Source organism: Pristiophorus japonicus, chromosome 7, assembly GCF_044704955.1.
Source record: "Pristiophorus japonicus isolate sPriJap1 chromosome 7, sPriJap1.hap1, whole genome shotgun sequence".
In the NCBI taxonomy this organism is placed as follows: Eukaryota; Metazoa; Chordata; class Chondrichthyes; family Pristiophoridae; genus Pristiophorus; species Pristiophorus japonicus.
The window spans coordinates 96,167,334-96,186,150 of NC_091983.1; the positions used below are offsets into that span (position 1 = coordinate 96,167,334).

General features: G+C 42.6%; 1 protein-coding gene and 1 non-coding gene across 4 annotated transcripts in view; both read left to right on the forward strand.

The window, feature by feature from the left end:
- Positions 1-493: 493 nt before the first annotated feature.
- On the forward strand, positions 494-565 carry trnaa-ugc (transfer RNA alanine (anticodon UGC)). The gene has a single exon. It is a non-coding gene; the product is annotated as a tRNA-Ala (tRNA).
- Positions 566-1,041: 476 nt separating this feature from the next.
- The window catches only part of ift172 (intraflagellar transport 172), a 159,311-nt gene continuing 141,535 nt past the window's right edge, over positions 1,042-18,817 (forward strand). For 2 of the 3 annotated variants that reach the window (XM_070885161.1, XM_070885162.1), the window contains exons 1-6: positions 1,042-1,152; positions 3,146-3,289; positions 4,269-4,381; positions 11,447-11,486; positions 15,782-15,847; positions 18,289-18,368. In XM_070885161.1, the coding sequence (XP_070741262.1) occupies positions 1,114-1,152; positions 3,146-3,289; positions 4,269-4,381; positions 11,447-11,486; positions 15,782-15,847; positions 18,289-18,368 (482 nt within the window). In that variant the 5' untranslated portion in view covers positions 1,042-1,113. The remainder of the gene's footprint in view (positions 1,153-3,145; positions 3,290-4,268; positions 4,382-11,446; positions 11,487-15,781; positions 15,848-18,288; positions 18,369-18,817) is intronic. The other variant, XM_070885163.1, reaches the window with a different exon arrangement.

An 18,817-nucleotide genomic window follows, 5' to 3' on the forward strand; every position in this document is an offset into this window, starting at 1 on the left:
GTGTGGTGCCCAGAATTGGATACAATACTCTAGTTGGGGTCGAATCAGTCTGTTATACAGGTTCATCATAATTTCCATGCCTCCTCTTACAACCCATTTACCAGTTTATACTAGTTAAAGTATACTATACTACTTATTTATGCAAGTGCAAACCGTTTTCTTTTTTTAATTTCATATTTCCAGCATCTGTAGTATTTCGGTTCTGTTTAAGTATCTGCGTGAAACCCAGTAATAGGGTGCTATGTGATATCAAATGTCAACTAATGCTGCAAACACAGAACGTGCACTGAGCCGCCGGTTCATATTTCCCGTTCCCGCTGTCAGGGTCGGAGGAAAGTTGGTGATCCCGTCGCCGAGTGGCGCTCCTGTAAATCGGATTTAAATCTGCAGCAAATTGAAAACAATACAAGTGAATTGTCTGGATGAAAACATGCAACACGTGCTCTACATTCCGCCAAAGCATCTATATAGTGCCGGGCACTAACATAACAGCGGGGATGTAGCTCAGTGGTAGAGCGCATGCTTTGCATGTATGAGGCCCCGGGTTCAATCCCCGGCATCTCCACTTTTGAAAGATCGGTATTTTTTAATGTGATGCGGAAAATAAACCTTTTGTGTTTACATTTTCTTCACATAAACAAACGTTTAATTCCACACCAAACCCAATTGCTACAGTCCAATCTGACTTCCCATCTGCGTGGGACAAGCTAGCAATTTGAAGGTCAGCACGGTGCACACGGTCCGTGGTTGTCCGGGAGAGCGACGCCGATCCCCAGCGGGCCGCCGCCATTCCGGAAAGACCGCTATCTCAATTCTTGGGGCTTTTTCGTTTGAAGCAATGGCTCTTTTGATTTTTTTCAGTTTTGCAGGTTGAATTAAAAACATATTGGAAAATACATTAAAATATAAACAGAAAATGCTGGAAATATTGAGAAAATAAATTGAGCCTTGTGGACCTATGGCTGATCGAGCCCGCGCCGCGTGACGTCATCACCAGCCGCGCGGGCTGGCCCGCAGGGTGCGTGAGGTCACGGGGTTACGGTAACCAGGGTAACGGCGGGTGGGTTCGGCGACAGCAGAGAGACAAAGCGGAGGGAACGCGGCGGTGACAGAATGCAGCTGAAGCACCTGAAAACCCTGTTGAGCCCCCAGGTAGGGCCAGGCACTCGGGCTTCCACTGCACCGAGCAGCAGGCGCAGCGGGGAGGCCCTGAGTATTTGGGGGAAGTGCGAGCTGTCAGTGGTTTTCTGCTGCCGATTTTAATTGTAACGTCTAAACTAAAGGGTGCAATCCTAAAGGGGGTGCATGAACAGAGAGACCTAGGGGTCAATGGTTTCACCCAGCGGGGGCGGGGTGGAGGGCTGGAACTCCCTACATGAAAGGGTGGTATAGGTAGAAACCCTCATCACATTTAAAAAGTACTTGGATGTGCACTTAAAGAGCCGTAACCTACAGGGCTACGGACCTAGTGCTGGAAGGTGGCATTAGGCTGTGTCACTCTTGACTGACCATGGAGACGATGATCCGAATGGCCTCCTCTTGTGCTGTAATTTTCTATGATTCTATATGTGCACAAATCGTTGAATGTGGCAGGGCAGGTTGAGAAAGCAGTTTAAAAAAAGTATACAGGATCTTGAGCTTCATGAATAGAAGTGTAGAGTACAAAAGCGTGGAAATAATTATGAATGGGTATAAAACACTGGGTTGCCCTCAACTGGAGTATTGTGTCCAATTCTGGGCACCGCACTTTCGGCAGGATGTAGAGAAGATGCTGAAAGGATTTACGAGAATGATTCCAAGGATGAAGGACTTCAGTTACGTGGATAGACTGGAGAAGCTGGGGTTGTTCTTCTTGGAGCAGAGAAGAGAAGAGATTTGATGGAGGTGTTCAAAATCATGAGGGGTTAGGACAGAGTAGATTGAGAGAAACTGTTCCTATTGGCAGAAGTGTCAAGAACCAGAAGACACAAATTTAAGGTGATTGGCAAAATAACCAAAGGCGATGTAAGAAAAAACTTTTTTACGCAGTGAGTGGTTAGGATCTGGAATGCACTGCCTGAAAGTGTGGTGGAGGCAGACTCAATCTTGTCTTTCAAAAAGGAGTTGAATAATTACCTGAAAGAAAAAATTTGCAAGGCTACGGGGAAAGGACGGGTGAGTGGGAATAGCTGAGTTGCTCTTGCAGAGAGCCGGCACTGGCTCGACAGGCCAAATGGCCGCGTTCTATTCTGTACCCATTCTATGATTCTATGAATGTTGGTGCCCATCCATATCGCTCGCAACGTCAGTCCTTCTGACAGGACTTGCATTTCTATAGCACCTTTCACAAACTTAGAACTGCCCAAAACACTTTACAGCCAATGCAATAATTTTGAAATGTAATGTAGTCAGAATTTGTGTTGCAGATTTGCAGCATTTTTTCATCCCACTTGGAGTATGTTATTTTCTGATCAGTCACACATTTTATCTGTTCATATTTCTAGGGGATCACTGTTGTTCAATCTGCATTTTGGGCATGTTATTGATGCTGATCAGTTATTCAGTTCTGAGTGGTAGCTCACACTTTTATGTGATTCTGTTTCTCACCACAGTACCACCATCAAGCTACAGCCCAGAATTCCCATCCACAAGTTAATGTCCCACTTTTTATTTCCACTCTCAATAATTTCTCTCCTCAATTATCCCAGACCTCAATACTCCTCTCTTCTTGCAGGACCCCATCACTACTCCTATTGATCCCAGGGCCACCCTTCCATTACCATGTAGGGATACTTCTGAGTACTGCTACACACTACCTGCTGCCTGCTTATTGCTCATCAGACACCGTTCAGATGTCACACTTGTAAGTGTCACAACCATCTTTAAAAAGAAACAAAGCCAGTCATTGCCCTGGAGCGTGGAATTTAAAAGCAGGTTAAGGATTGTGAAGGGCTAATTCAGGACATCAGACATCAGAAAATATTTCATTATGTTGAAGGTGATCAGTTTCAGTGGGTTGCCGAAGAAGGTGGTTGAGACTAGGACCTTAGTCTTATTTAACACATAATATGAAATTCTGGAAAAGAAACAATGTCAAATGGGATGAATCCTTGTTTCTTTAATGCAATATTAACTTATGAACTTTGGTGTTTTTCCCTCTTTCAAGGATGGTGCTGCAAAAGTTACATGTATGTCATGGGCACCCAATAACAGCAAGTTTGCAGTCTGCACTGTGGACAGAGTTGTTCTTCTCTATGATGAAAATGGAGAAAGAAGAGATAAATTCTCCACTAAACCTGCTGATTCCAAGGTTAAAAAAAATCCCTAATTTTCAAAAGATTATATGTAATAACTTGACATGTTAGTTAACATTTATTTACAGAGAAGTGCCATTGACAGTCATACAGTAGGATGGTGGTTTTCTTTTCTATATTTAGACATTAAATATAACCTCAGTGTCAGAAAACTAATATTCCTTTAAGTCCTGTGTTGTATGCATTCTCAGCTGAATTATGAGAGCTGAAAATTGAACCGACTTCTGTTACAAGCTATTTGAATTGAAAAACGTTGGACAAGGAAACCTATTTTGCAAAGGGGGAAAGACAAATCACAGTTCTTTACACACTGGGTACCTTTTGGTGAATTTTGAATCTTGAAGCTTAGTTGATTATTGATAAACGGCAGGGGATTTATTTTACTTCATCTGTAAAGTTCGCAAAGAATTATTTTACTAAATTGTCACTGTACATCTCCCTTGCTTAGTAAAATAATTTTTCTTGCATTTATAATTTCAAAATGAAGTTCTAATAAGTTTGTTTTCATTTAGCAGTTAAATATGACAAACATGTTCCAAATCCAATATCTGGAGGTGTGTGCAACACCTTGTGAAATCAGTTAGTACTGTATAAATAATACCTTGCTGTATGTGCACTGGTAGGAGTTAACCAGTTCATTTGTTTTCAGAACCTGTGCTACCTGTAATATTATTGCTGTTAACGTTAAATTTATGACATGGAGAGCACTTGTTCGACACAGATTGTAACCCATGCAAAATATTATCAATGGACGTAGGTTTTTTTCTGGTGATTGGTCGATTCTGAAGTGAGGTCAGAGGCAAGTGACAATGCAAGTTCTGATTGATCTGTTGTCTGGTTAATTTCATTTGTGAAATCATAAATTAATTATGCTCATCTGCAGTCATCTCTGTAAAGTTCTTACAGAATTATGTGTTCTGGTCTCACTGATTATTGCAAACGAATTATTTAAAAAATGTATATGCTTTTTTTTAGTATGGCAAGAAAAGCTATATGGTCAAAGGCATGGCCTTTTCGCCAGATTCTACCAAAATAGCCATTGGGCAGACAGACAGTATCATATATGTTTATAAAATTGGAGAAGAATGGTAAGTCCTAATATTATGTCGATTTTTTGGGGGCGCATTATGTTTAAGAGTTTCAGTCATGCTGCTGGGAAATCTACACCCACCTGTGACGTTTCCCTTTGGTGTAATCTAGGGAGCTAAGGCACGCAGAGCCAATACTCTGTGTGTGCAAAGGTACTGCTGGAATTTAGCCAGCTAAAAGCATACAGCTCATCATCATAGGCAGTCCCTCGAAATCGAGGAAGACTTGCTTCCACTCAAAGTGAGTTCTAAGGTGACTGTACAGGAATACGGGAATTACAGTCTCTCACAGGTGGGACAGACAGTTGTTGAAGGAAAGGGTGGGTGGGACTGGTTTGCCGCACGCTCCTTCCGCTGCCTGCGCTTGCTTTCTGCATGCTCTCGACGACGAGATTCGAGGTGCTCAGTGCCCTCCCGGATGCTCTTCCTCCATTTAGGGCGGTCTTTGGCCAGGGATTCCCAGGTGTCGGTGGGGATGTTGCACTTTGTCAAGGAGGCTTTGAGGGTGTCCTTGAAACATTTCCTCTGCCCATCTGGGGATTGGCTGCCGTGTAGAAGTTCCGAGTAGAGTGCTTGCTTTGGGAGTCTTGTGTCGGGTACGTGGACAATGTGACCAGGCCCATCTGAGCTGGTCGAGTGTGGTCAGTGCTTCGATGCTGGGGATGTTGGCCTGATTGAGAACACGGACGTTGGTGCATCTATCCTCCCAGGGGATTTGCAGAATCTTGCGGAGATATCGTTGGTGATATTTTTCCAGCGATTTGTGGTGTCTACTGCATATGGTCCATGTCTCTGAGCCATACAGGAGGGTGGGTATCACTACAGCCTTGTAGACCATAAGCTTGGTGCCAGATTTGAGGGCCTGATCTTCGAACACACTCTTCCTCAGTCAACCGAAGGCTACGCTGACGCACTGGAGGCGGTGTTGTACCTCGTCGTCGATGTCTGCCCTTGCTGATAATAGGCTCACTGGAGCAGATCATTGTTAAATTTTGCTCTGCTTGTCCAGCTACAACCTCTCTACCCAGCAGGGATTTGCACTGCAGGGTTATTTGGAGCTGAGTTTAAGAGAATCCCAGTCCCCAGTGACTGGTCTGTGCCTCCAAGTTCCATTCGTGAGCTAGGCTGCCATGTTGATCAGCACTGTAAGTACTGCAGTCCTACCTAGTTCAGGTATTGGATTATCAAATCTGACTTGTTGAGTTCATTCTAAACTTCCATTGACTGGTGCATCACCACGATTCCAGAGAGTTCTTCATCCCCACCTCACCCCTCCTCCCTCCCAGGCAGATAATATTTTTGGTTGTTAGACAAATGTGAGTTTGAATCCTTGCTAAGTGGACAGCACAGGTAAAGAGCACTTCATGAGCGATATATTGAGCAGCACAACTCGCCATAAAACATATTGTTACCATCATTCTGACCAGAGCAGGGACACGCACCATGTCTCATTCAGTGGTGGTTCCACCAGTTCACATTGTGGAGCTTCAGCAGCTGCTTGCCCCTCAGCACTCAAGCCCTGAATATATGAGTGTGGGTTCTTCTTAGCCTCCAGATCGCTGTCATTGCTAAATGTTAAAAGCTTCCTTGTCAGATATGCAACAGACCTCTGCCTTCAATATTGTGGAAGAAGCCTTGTACCAGCTACTTTGATGATCTAGATTTCCAAATCAGTTGCCACATCAGGTTTACTGTTCATCAATTACCTTATCAGTATCCATATGAGGGGCTTTAGCAAAGAGCAGTACTCACCAAGGGTGATCGCCCCCGCCACCCTCTTCTAATCAATACTTTTGAGATTCCATCTTTAGTTGTGCAATGCCATAATTCTGTATTTGGGAGCACTGACAATCATACCTCATTGATTAACTCCCTTGTTTAAGGCAGTGCATGGAATGCACTGGATTCCCAGGCGAGTCTGCCAGGAATACAGTATCATCCGTAAAAGGGAGCGCTGCAATATTTTCAGATATGCCACCAACAGGCACCCGAGTTTGACTCTTACAATGGCATCAAGCATTTGATGAAAATGTGAAGTTATCCACTTTGGTAGGAAAAATAAAAAAGCAAATAATTATTTAAATGGGGAGAGATTACAAAATGCTGCGGCACAGAGAGACCTGGGGGTCCCTGTACATGAAACATAAAAAGTTAGTATGCAGGTACAGCAAATAATCAGGAAGGCAAATGGAATGTTGGCCTTTATTGCAAGGGGGATAGAGTATAAAAGCAGAGAAGTCTTACTACAACTATACAGGACGTTGGTGAGACCACACCTGGAGTACTGTGTACAATTTTGGTCTCCTTATTTAAGGAGGGATATACTTGCATTGCAGGCAATTCAGAGAAGATTCATGAGGTTGATTCCTGAGATGAAGGGGTTGGCTTATGAAGAAAGGTTGAACAGTTTGGGCCTATACTCATTGGAGTTCAGAAGAATGAGAGGTAATCATTGATACATATAAGATTCTGAAGGGACTTGACAGGGTAGATGCAGAGAGGATGTTTCCCCTCGTGGGGAATCTAGAACTGGGGGGCATAATTTTAAAATAAGGGGTCACCCATTTAAAACGGAGATAAGGAGGAATTTCTTCTCTGAGGGTCGTGAATCTTTAGAATTCTCTTCTCCAGAGAGCTGTGGAGGCTGGGTCACTGAATATATTTAAGGTGGTGATGGACAGATTTTTGAATAATAAGGGAGTCAAGGGTTATGGGGAGCGGGCAGGAAAGTGGAGTTGAAGCTAAGATCAGATCAGCCATGATCTTATTGAATGGCGGGGCATGCTCGAGGGGCCAAATGGCCTACTCCTGCTCCTATTTCTTATGTTCTTATGTAAAACATTGAATAGAATTCAAGGTGGATAGTTCTCGATGACCTAAACTATTTTGGTGCAAAATTCTGATCCGTAGTGGATGTTTTTTGGGCGCTACGAGTGCCCTTAGAGGTTCAAAATGGCGTTAGCTCATGTGCAGTGAAGAATGTAGAGCAGGCTGATCATGGCGCCAATCAGCATACAATGCTGATTTGACGCCAGCGCTGCCATTTTGGAACTTAACGTTCCAACTAACGCCCTCTCTTAAACTCACACAGCTGAACAGCAGGAAAGACCTCCCCCCTCCACCATCAGCGCTATTTAAAGGGATCATCAGCTACTTAGAGGCCAGTTTCTGGTTGATTTCTTCTGGCTGTTGGTACGCGTCCAATGGTGTTTGGTGCTTTCTATAGTTGTTTAAAGTTGCCAACACCTACAGGCAGTGCTGTGGCAGGCGTTGAAGGACTTTTTCCTGAGTTCAAGGCTTCTGCACAACCACTTGCTGGCAAACATAGGTGCACTAATAGGAATTCACCTTGGAAAATACAGCATGACTTGGAGAAAGGGCAGGTAGAGCATGATGATGCTGTTGGAAGAGGGAAGAGGGAAGAGGGAAGAGGACAAAGGCTCTCGGCAGGAGACCATATCCGCCTTGGGTGTTCAGCGGGAAATTCTCCTACCTGAACCTCCATGAGGAAAAATGTATGCGACGTCTGCGCTTCAGTCAGGACGTCTTCACTGAAATCTGCCACTTGCTGCAGCCACAACTGCAACCTTAGAGCAGGGCAAGGACTGCATTGAACAGGCGTGGCTTAATTGTGCATCGCGATCCTCGTGCCCTTTTTTGGGGTTATTGAATTTAACTTATCTTTCAAAATACAATTTTGTAAAAAAATTACAAAAAACTCAAAATAACACTAATGGAGGGGAAATTGCAGTCGAAGGCTTCCTTCGGATGAATGCCTCCGACCCGAAATATTTTTACGAAAATAGCTGGTGGCCCTGGAGGAACGTAGGATTCTGGTTGGAAGCCTCCATTTGCTGTGCAGCGTACGGGAACATGTCTTCCAGGTACATATTCGTCACCTGGAATCATGTGGGCCTGGACCACCAATGGACATCTGGTATTCTCAGTGATAATACAGATAGAGCTTCCGAAATCTGGAAACCTTGGGACCAAGGCCATTCCGAATATCTGGATTTTCAGATTTCGGAACGTCTTTCCGACGTCCCAAATCTGGAAACACCCGAGCTGAGGGAAGGGTATTTCTGGATTTTGGAACGTCTTCCGGATCCGGAAATGCCAAGCTGATCCCGGATGACTCCGCTGTGTGTCTCCGGTTTTCAGAGAGTTGTTTTGTTGTGCCGTTCGGAAAGTGCCATTTGCGGAGTTTCGCTGGGGTCTTGCGGTAGCGGTTTTCGGCGGACTGCCGGTGTGCAAGGCTGGGGGTGCTGAGGTCGCCTGCTTTGGAGTTTTAGCGCGCCCGTGTTCTGGCCGAGGGAAGACGCCCGGGGGGAGGTTCTGCGTTGCGGACCCCCAGGAGCCGTGGTACCTGTGGGTGTGAAGACTTGCAAGAAGAGGTGGGTTGGAGTTTTTGTTTTTTGGAATTTCCCTGGGCCCAAATCGTGGCAGTAATCGGTTTGGCAGTGTGTCTGGATTTCAGAGCATTTTCAGGATATCGGATAGCCCCGCCACGGATCGGCCTGGTGTCCGGATTCAGGAACATTCCAAATTTAGAAACTCCGGATTTCGGATGCTCAACCTGTAATGGGAGCTCTGCTTGTACGAGCTCCCATTACTATCAATGAGAATACCCCCAAAAAAAAGAAACACAACACAATAAATAAAAAAAAAACACCTCACATTTAAAATTAATTGAAATTGAATGTAATTACATGTTTTAGAAAAAAAATATATTTTTTTGATTTAAAAAAAAAGTGTTTTAATAGTGTTAAAAATAAACTTGCCTTAATGGACAGGGTTTTTAATATAAAATACGCTGGTAAAAGACGTAAGAGTTTGAAGGACATTCGCTGGGCAAGAGTTGTGTAAATAGCCCAATATCTGCCCCACGGATGTCCTTCCTGCGGGGATGTGTTGGATCTGTCAAAAGCCGGTTCTCGGCGCATGCGCATTGCGTGCCAAGAACCAGCATTTGCGCGGTATCTTCAGGTGAGTGCACATCGTACGCTGGAGTATAGATTCCATCTACAATTCAAGATTTAGCTATGTGAACCCATAGCTTTCAGCTTCATCATGAAGGGCGCATGGGATGTGAGTTTAAAAGACTTGTGAGCATCAGTGAAAGCAGTATGATTGATCATGCAGATCATTGAGTTATTCCTGAAATTACAGATTAATTTTCTTCTCCAGGATCATAATATTTTGCTGTGTTAATATTTTGTTCAATTTTTAAACTATTTTTCTACGATGTTACTTAATGATATTTAACAAAAAAAGTTTTTTAATCAGTGTGCAGAAATGATGTACACTTAAGCAACCTGTGATTCCCATGTTTTCTAAAATCCAAGCATTGATTTTTATTTTTTAGATGTTATCTGTACCCTAACTCTATTACACTAAGAACATTGGGCAGAAAATGATGCAGTGTTTTAATTACTATGCTGCAATATGGGACAAAGCCACCTTTTAGGTTTTATGTCTGCATTTCAGAAACTATTAATGTGAGTTTGCTCTGTAACCTCTGTGGGCATTTTACAATTGTGGAATTTAAAGTGCCAGTTTTGCAGAGCACAAGCCCTTTGATGTACATATTGAATACTTCTGTCCAGGGTGCAGAAACTCATCAACATAGGCAGTCCCTCTAAAAGTGAGTTCTTAGGTGACTGAACAGTCCAATACGGAAATTACAGTCTCTGTCACAGTTGGGACAGACAGTCGTTGAAGGAAAGGGTGGATGGGACTGGTTTACCGCACGCTCCTTCCGCTGCCTGCGCTTGTTTTCTGCATGCTCTCGGCGACGAGACTCGAGGTGCTCAGCGCCCTCCCGGATGCACTTTCTACAGTTAGGGCGGTCTTTGGCCAGGGACTCTCTGGTGTCAGTGGGGATGTTGCACTGTATCAAGGAGGCTTTGAGGGCGTCGTTGAAACATTTCCTCTGCCCACTTTGGGCTCGCTTGCTGTGTAGGAGTTCCGAGTAGAGTGCTTGCTTTGGGAGTCTGTTCGCATGCCTGACACAAATGTGGCCCGCCCAACGGAGCTGGTCGAGTGTGGTCAGTGCTTCGATGCTGATCGAGGACGCGAATATTGGTGCGCCTGTTCTCCCAGGGGATTTGCAGGATCTTGTGGAGACATCGTTGGTGGTATTTCTCCAGCGATTTGAGGTGTCTACTGTATATGGTCCATGTCTCTGAGCCATACAGGACGAGTATCGCTACAGCCCTGTAGACCATGAGCTTGGTGGCAGCTTTGAGGACCTGATCTTCGAACACTCTTTTCCTCAGGCGGCCGAAGGCAGCGCTAGCGCACTGGAGGCGGTGTTGAACCTCGTCGTTGATGTCTGCCCTTGCTGATAATGGATTCCCGAGGTATGGAAAGTGGTCCACGTTGTTCAGGGCCTCGCCGTGGATCTTGATGACTGGAGGGCAGTGCTGTGTGACGGGGTCAGGTTGGTGGAGGACCTTTGCCTTACAGATGTTTAGTGCAAGGCCCATGCTTTTATACGCCTCAGTGAAGATGTTGACTGACTTGGAGTTCAGTCTCTGTGCGCAGACGCAGGCTTCATCCACGTACTGTAGTTCGACGACAGAGGTTGGGATGATCTTGGATCTGTCCTGGAGATGATGAAAGTTGAACAGATTCCCACTGGTTCTGTAGTTTAGTTCCACTGCAGTGGGGAGCTTGTGAGATGGAGCATTGCAGCAAGGAAGATCGAGAAGAGGGTTGGCACGATGACCCAGCCCTGCTTGACCCCAGTCTGGATGTGGATTGGGTCTGTGATGGATCTGTGCAGAAACTAGGGAAGGTGGGAGAGGGTAGAATTTAGTAATGCTTGTTACTGCCGTGACTTGAGTTTCCAAAGTAGGTGAAACTTTTATTAGGCAGTAATTGTTTACGGAAGGAGTATTTTTAGCTCTGAATGCTTCTTCAGCAATTACAAAACAGTCCCATGTTATAACATTTAATTGGAACAGCACAGTAAATTGTGCTGCAGTCTTTTATAGATTCTTGTGGATTTGGTGCTTTAAACAATTGCAACCAAACTTGATTATTTTGCATTTATTTTTCTAGGGGTGACAAGAAGGTTATCTGTAACAAGTTTGTACAAACGGTAAGAGAACTTTCTAATATGGATAATGTGGAGCTTTCATTGATTTCCACATTTTGTGTCAACATGTTTGAGCATATCTGATTCTTTTGTGGCTGGAGAATTTATTCAGTTCATCGAGAGTATGAACTTACAACAATCGTAGAATCAAATTCTGTTTCTGTCTACATTTTTCCTTATATTCCTCTGTTAAGCAATATAAGACATTTCAGCAGAAACAGACATGCATTTATTGTTTATTGGTGAGTATAGCAACATTCAGGACTGGGAATGTTGGTTGAATTTCCCTTTTCTACCCAGGTTTGTGGAGGCCAATTGTGAGCAGCCCTTATTATCACCCCAGCTGAGAGCAGTGACCTTATCACAAACAGGGTATTGAACCTGGGACTTTCCTAATCCTGTATTGATCAGCAATGCAGTTGGTAAATGTGATAAGACATTGGGTGATGGAACACCATTTTACAAATTTGTGATAGTTTCAGGAGTTAGTCATTTTATTAACAAATTTGCACGAGGGGGCATAGTTTTAAGGTGGTTGGTGGAAGGTTTAGAAGGGATTTGAGGGGGTCTTTACACAGAGGATTGTGGGGATCTGGAACTCGGTGCCTGGAAGATTGGTGGATGCAGAAATCCTCACCACTTTTAAGAAATGGTTGAATGGGCACTTAAAGTGCCGTAACCTGCAGGGTTATGGACCTCGAGCTGGTAATTGGGATTAGACTAGATGACGTTTTGTTGGACGGCGCAGATATAATGGTAAGTACTGCAGGGAATCGAATACGGCCAGGGTGATCTCCGGGACTAGTTTCAATTGCCTGGATGGGTCGGAGAGTAATTTTCCCAGATTTTTTTTCTCCCTAAATTGGCCTGAGTTTTTATCTGGTTTTTGCCTCACCCAGGAGATCACATGGCTCCAGTTGGGGTGGAGTGTAGAATGCTTCAGTATAAGGGGTGTCGCAGTTGTGTGAGGCAGACTGGTTGGCTGTGTGCTCTTTGCCTTTCCGTCATTGTTTCTAGGTTTATATGTAACCTTCAGGGCTGCTGACCAAGAGCCGTGTGGCACTTTGTTGGCCGGCATGGACACGATGGGCCGAAATGGCCTCCTTCTGCGCTGTAAATTTCTATGTTTCTATAACAAATTGGAATCTGATGCCTTTCATGTAAAAATAGCCAATTAATTTAATTTTGGGATGTAGTCACTGTTTTAATGTAGGAAATGCGTCAGCCAATTGGTGCACAAGCAAACTCCCACAAACAGCAATGTTATAATGACTAGATAATCTGCTTTTTGTTATGTTGATTGAGGGATAAATATTGGCCAGTACACTGGGAATAACTCCCCTGCTCGTCTTTGAAATAGTGCCATGGGATCTTTTACATCGATTTGAGAGAGCAAACGGGACCTCGGTTTAATGTCTCATCCGAAAGACGGCACCTCCGACAGTGCAGCGCTCCCTCAGCACTGCACTGCAGTGTCAGCCTAGATTTTTGTGCTCAAGATCCCGGAGTGGGACTTGAACTCTCAACCATCTGACTCAGGCATGAGTGCTACCCATTGAGCGGGATTGCAGAGATGGGTGTGCTGTTTTAATCATCTTTGATGAATAATAGCTTGTGTTATAAATCCCAGCCCAAAACTATTTTACGAACCACATTGTATTAAACAAATGCTTCTTTGACATAATACTTTTCACAAAAGAAATACGTCCACCAGACTTCAACCGAACTATCCTATGACCAGCACATAACGTTGAAAATGAACCCATAGAATTTTACAACCTTGTCAGGGCAGAAGGCTGGCAGTCGTGCCCACTATACACCCTGTCTGAGCAAAATTCAGTGGGATGTATCACAGACGGCCGATCCCCTATTGCCGCAGTGGCAAAATTACCCCCAATATATAAATTTTCCAGGAATAACTTATTTTCAGCTTTGCTGAACTGAAAAGGAGAATAGTTCATCTGTCAGAATCTTTTGTCATAATGCCAATGCTTCTTTACATCCCTGTTTTTAAATATTACTGCTTCTCTGCTGTTACTGATACTTTGTGACTTGCTTCAGCCCTTTTCTATTAAACTTCCAGTCAAAAAGCAAAGCTGTATTCCACTTCTGTTGCCACCCACTAATCCTCCATGATTAAAAGTCACAAATAAATTTGTGGTGAAGAGAAAGTTTAATTTGAGATTTTAAAAAGCTGTATTCACCCAACTGATGGGAAGAAATAGCAGCAGCTCTAGAAATTGTACTTCAGTGTTCTATTGAGGGTTGATGTGTGCTGGAGGACCCTGGTAATTACAGGTCAGTCAGTTTAACATCTCTGGCAGGAAAAGTTTTGGCATCTTTAATTAAAAATGAAATTGATACATTAAAGGGAAGGGAAAATATTTAGAAGTGGCCAACACATATCAGAAAGGAAGATTGTGCTTGACAAACCTGATAGAGTTCTTTGAGGAGGTGACATATGGTAGACGAATGTGATGAAGTCGACAAGGTGCACATAGCTTTTTAGATTCTGTATTCAAGTCTCTGGATTGGGGCTTTAGCCCACAACCTTCTGACTCGGAGGCAAGAGTGAATCCATATAAAACCTCAGTAAGACCACAGTAGTATGCAGTTTTTGGCTCCATACTATAGGAAGGATGTTGAGCACAGATTCAATAGGATGCTGACTGGTAGAACAGAAGGAATTATGGATGATTTGATAGGGGCGTTTATTTACAATATACATCAGTGATTTTAGATGAAGGAATTGAGTGTAATATCTCCAAGTTTGCAAATGACACTAAGCTGGGTGGTGGTATGAGCTGTGAGGAGGATGCTACGAGGCTGCAGGGTGACTTGGACAGGTTAGATGAATGGGCAAAAGCATGGCAGATGCAGTATAATGTGGATAAATGTGAGGTTATCCACTTTGGTGGCAAAAGCAGGAAGACAGAATATTATCTGAATGGTGACAGATTAGGAAAAGGGGAGGTGTAACGAGACTGGGTGTCATGGTACATCAGTCATTGAAAGTTGGCATGTAGGTACAGCAGGCGGTGAAGAAGGCAAATGGTATGTTGGCCTTCAGAGCTGGGGGATTTGAGTATAGGAGCAGGGAGGTCTTACTGCAGTTGTACAGAGCCTTGGTGAGGCCTCACCTGGAATATTGTGTTCAGTTTTGGCCTCCTAATCTGAGAAAGGACATTCTTGCTATTGAGGGAGTGCAGCGAAGTTTCACCATTCTGATTCCCGGGATGGCAGGACTGACCTATGAGGAGAGACTGGATCGACTGGGCCTGTATTCACTGGAGTTTAGAAGGATGAGAAAGGATCGCATAGAAACCTATAAAATTCTGACGGGACTGGACAGGTTAGATGCAGGAAGAATGTTCCCGATGTTGGGGAAGTCCCGAACCAGGAGACACAGTCTAAGGATAAGGGGTAAGCCATTTAGGACTGAGATGAGGAGAAACTTCTTCACTCAGAGAGTTGTTAACCTGTGGAATTCTCTACTGCAGAGAGATGTTGATGCCAGTTCACTGGATATATTCAAGAGGGAGTTAGATATGGCCCTTACGGCTAAAGGAATCAAGGGGTCTGGAGAGAAAACAGGAAAGGGGTACTGAGGTGAATGATCAGCCATGATCTTATTGAATTGTGGTGCAGGCTTGAAGGGCCGAATGGCCTACTCCTGCACCTATTTTCTATGTTTCTAAAGGAATGGAACAGAATAGAAATTGATTGTTGGTTGAGCAATCTAGAATGAGGGCACAGAGATGCAAGATTAAATGTAGTAATTTAGGATTGGGAGCAGGAGAAACACTAACATAGAGGAATGTGAAGCTATGTGATGCAATAATGAGTTAGTGATTGAAGTAGAGGCTACGTCAACTTTTTAAAAATAGGTTTGAAACATGGTTGAAGGGTAAGAGGAATAAAGGGATGTGGGAATAGGCTGGACACATGGGATCAGGACTACTGTGGAGGATTAACATAGACTGGCTGAGCCGAATGGCCTGTTTCTGTGTTGTGATTTCTATGTAATTCTGTGTAACTTATATTCCTCATGTCTGAAATCATTTTATTTGTTTGTCTCAGTACCTGTGAGCAGAACTAAGCTCAGTACTCCAGACAGCGTGTGTCCAACAGGTTATACAGAAACCCAATAACTTATTAATCTTTTTAATTGCAGTTCATCCTAAAATGTTGCAATGGGTTACCTTTGTTGACATTTTGGTTCTGTATGCGGTGAAGGACTCCGTCACTATATTCGTTATTGCTTTTCATATTATAAATACTTTTATTTTATATTTTAGAGTGCTGTTACTTGTTTAATCTGGCCAGCAGATCAAGCAATCGTTTTTGGATTGGCTGAAGGAAAGGTACGTTATTATAGTTCACTATACTGGTTCCTTCAACATTATGGCAAAACTTGCAGCATACAGAGAGAGAGAGAGAGAGAGAGAAATAGGGGGTAGGGTGGGAAGAGCTAATTAGAGTGGGTGGTATAAAGTGAGTGGGTCGAATGGCCTATTTCTGTGCTGTAGATTCTATGTAATAATGGTAGTTATCACTATTGCACTGGCGTGCAATTGTACTGTCACCGTGGTGTTGTGGTGAAAAGTGATAGTATAATTCTGCAGTAAGATTCTGATTTGTCTCTAGAATGGAGTTGTTTGAAATCTGCTGGAGGAGGCAGTCTCGCCACTTGAACTTGACACCATTTGAGATATTACTCTAATTCATTGTTGAGCCAGGTTTAAAAAGTGCCCTGGGTTTCATTGGGTCTCCTGGTCTTTTGATAAAGTTAAGCTATTTGGAAAAAAAAATGTTTCTGCACTCTCAAAACATTAAAATAATTACTGGGTTGGGTGAGGAGCTCTGCACATATGTGTTAGTTTGAGTGCACAGAGGTCTATAGCGCAGGAGCTCTAATCACTGTCTCAAACGAATGATCAGCCATGATCTTATTGAATGGTGGTGCAGGCTCGAAGGATCGAATGGCCTACTCCTGCACCTATTTTCTATGTTTCTAAACTGGTAGTACCATATAATTGTAGCTCCTTTCTATTACTTTGTTTTAAGAAAGGAATTTTGTAAATGTTGATTGTTAGAAAGTGAAAGATACAGAAAATTGCAATACTAGTTAGGTGACCAGGAGATTAATTGTATGATTGTTGGATTCAAGAGCATGTTTGAATTCTGCTTCGCATATTTGCACAGTTTTTTTATATTTCACATTTTTAATGAAAATGTCTTTCCCCAAAATGTAAAACTAAATGTATTGAAAGTCCAATACTAAATAATACCAAACTTTGCAAGTTAATGGAAAATGATATTAAATTAAATAGCTGATCAGTTAACCAAGTGTTCATGTGAAATGGACTAAGTAGTGCAGTGCTGTGTGGAACACTTGTCTTTCACTTCTGAAAGCTAATGAGATTTGTCTCTTCTATTAATTGTGTAAAAGTTCTACGTTAAATAAATTTGGAATATTTCAATGTGGATCCTGGTAAGCATGATTACAGGACAAAATTGTCTCTAATTTGGCACTAATTGACATTATAAGGGCAATTTCATTTCGGGAAGCCTTACTGCTTATGTTCAAACACATTATCATGCAGTATAGAGAGAGGTTTACTCTGCATTTCACCTGCCAATGTCTAATGCAGATGCTGAGTCTAAGTGGCTAAAATATTCTATCACCTCAGAATCATCATGCCCCTTAATGAACATTGAAGTAAGAAAAGCATGTTTGCTTATTGGAGTATGAACAAGGAGATCCAGGTTGGAATACTAGTTTTAACTGTCTTTTACTGCTAGGTGTTCACTAAAGTGTTTATTTGTCAACTCTGGTTGTTTTATTGAGGTGTCCCTTCCTGTGCTGCCCAATTGAGTTTCTTGTTGGGCATATCTAGAAGGGTCCTGTTGGCTCAGATTAATTTTGCATTAAGGGTGTTGGGCTATATATGGCACTTCCAAAAATTTAAACAGTTCAGATTAATGTTCAGTATATGCTGTAAATGCATCAAATATGGTGAGCACTGTAGTGTCGTGGTTGTGGTACTGAACTCTCAACCCAGAGGTCATGAACCAACTGCTTTACTCATGTTGTTCAGTGAAAGAAACGTACTATTTCTACAAGGTTTGGCCTACATGTAATTCTGGTCCAAACTACATGGTTGATTGTGAATGCCCCAAGCCTCTCAGTTGTACAGCAATTGCTAGAAGGCAGCAATTTCATTTTGGAATTCAGGTCATGATTGTAAAATACTCAAACTTGGCTTTCACGATTATCCCGAGTGCCTCAAATAAACTAGTTACATTAAATTATGTCCCAGCTTCTGGTATTTTTTTTACATGAGACAATTTAAAGCTCATGCAGTTCAAATTGAACATGTATTTGTAGGAGATTTTCTGTGAGCTTTCCATCGAAAAAGTGATACAAATCAGAAATAATTTAAAATGCCCCATGTGGAATAAACACATTTTCTTTTCGATGATCATTTTTTCCAGACGACTGGATAAGGAACATATAAATTAACTGCCATTTAAATTGTTATTAGCATTGACAATATTTTTTTAAATAACAGGTGTAATTGGTCATTATTCTTGAGCATTATTTTTGAATGAGAAAGAAGTCTAAACTAATGAAGTTGTGCCACCAAGTGGTGTTTTGAAGAAAATTATTTTTGTAATCCTACTTCTGAGTAAATGAGTAAGATGTGTGATGACATTCTTGTAAATAGTCAAGTGTTATTAAAATCAATATTTTTAAATGTATCTTTCTGTTCTCGGTTAATATTGTTTTTGCTTAACATAGGTTCGTTTAGCTAACACGAAAACAAACAAGTCCTCAACCATTTATGGAACAGATTCTTATGTGGTTTCATTGACTTCAAAGTAAGTATTTTTTTCTTTGTAAATGGCAGACATTCTCTCAAGGAGGAAAGTTTCCTTTTCTGTTGTATGTTGTAAACATACTCTTTATAAATGTGAATATGATTTTTTTCCACATAGAGCACCCCTCTGCCATCCACCCTATAAGCCGTCCAACAGGTTTAGACATATTGAGCTATAAATTTGTCTTGGGCCGTAGCACAAAACGAGCAATCGTGAGTCGGCCACCCGCATTACCCTCCGCCCACATTACCGTCCGTCCTCAAATGGAAAATCGGGCAAAGTGCAAGTTGGGCTGCCTATTAGCCATTGGCCATTTTGCACTACCGCCTAAAATGAATGAATACTCCTTTTGGTTCCTCCGTTATTAGCATGCACTTCTTAATCAACCATTCAGATGTAATGTGATGAATGAATTTTGGAGTTTTAGTTTCTATCCTATCTTTGAATTC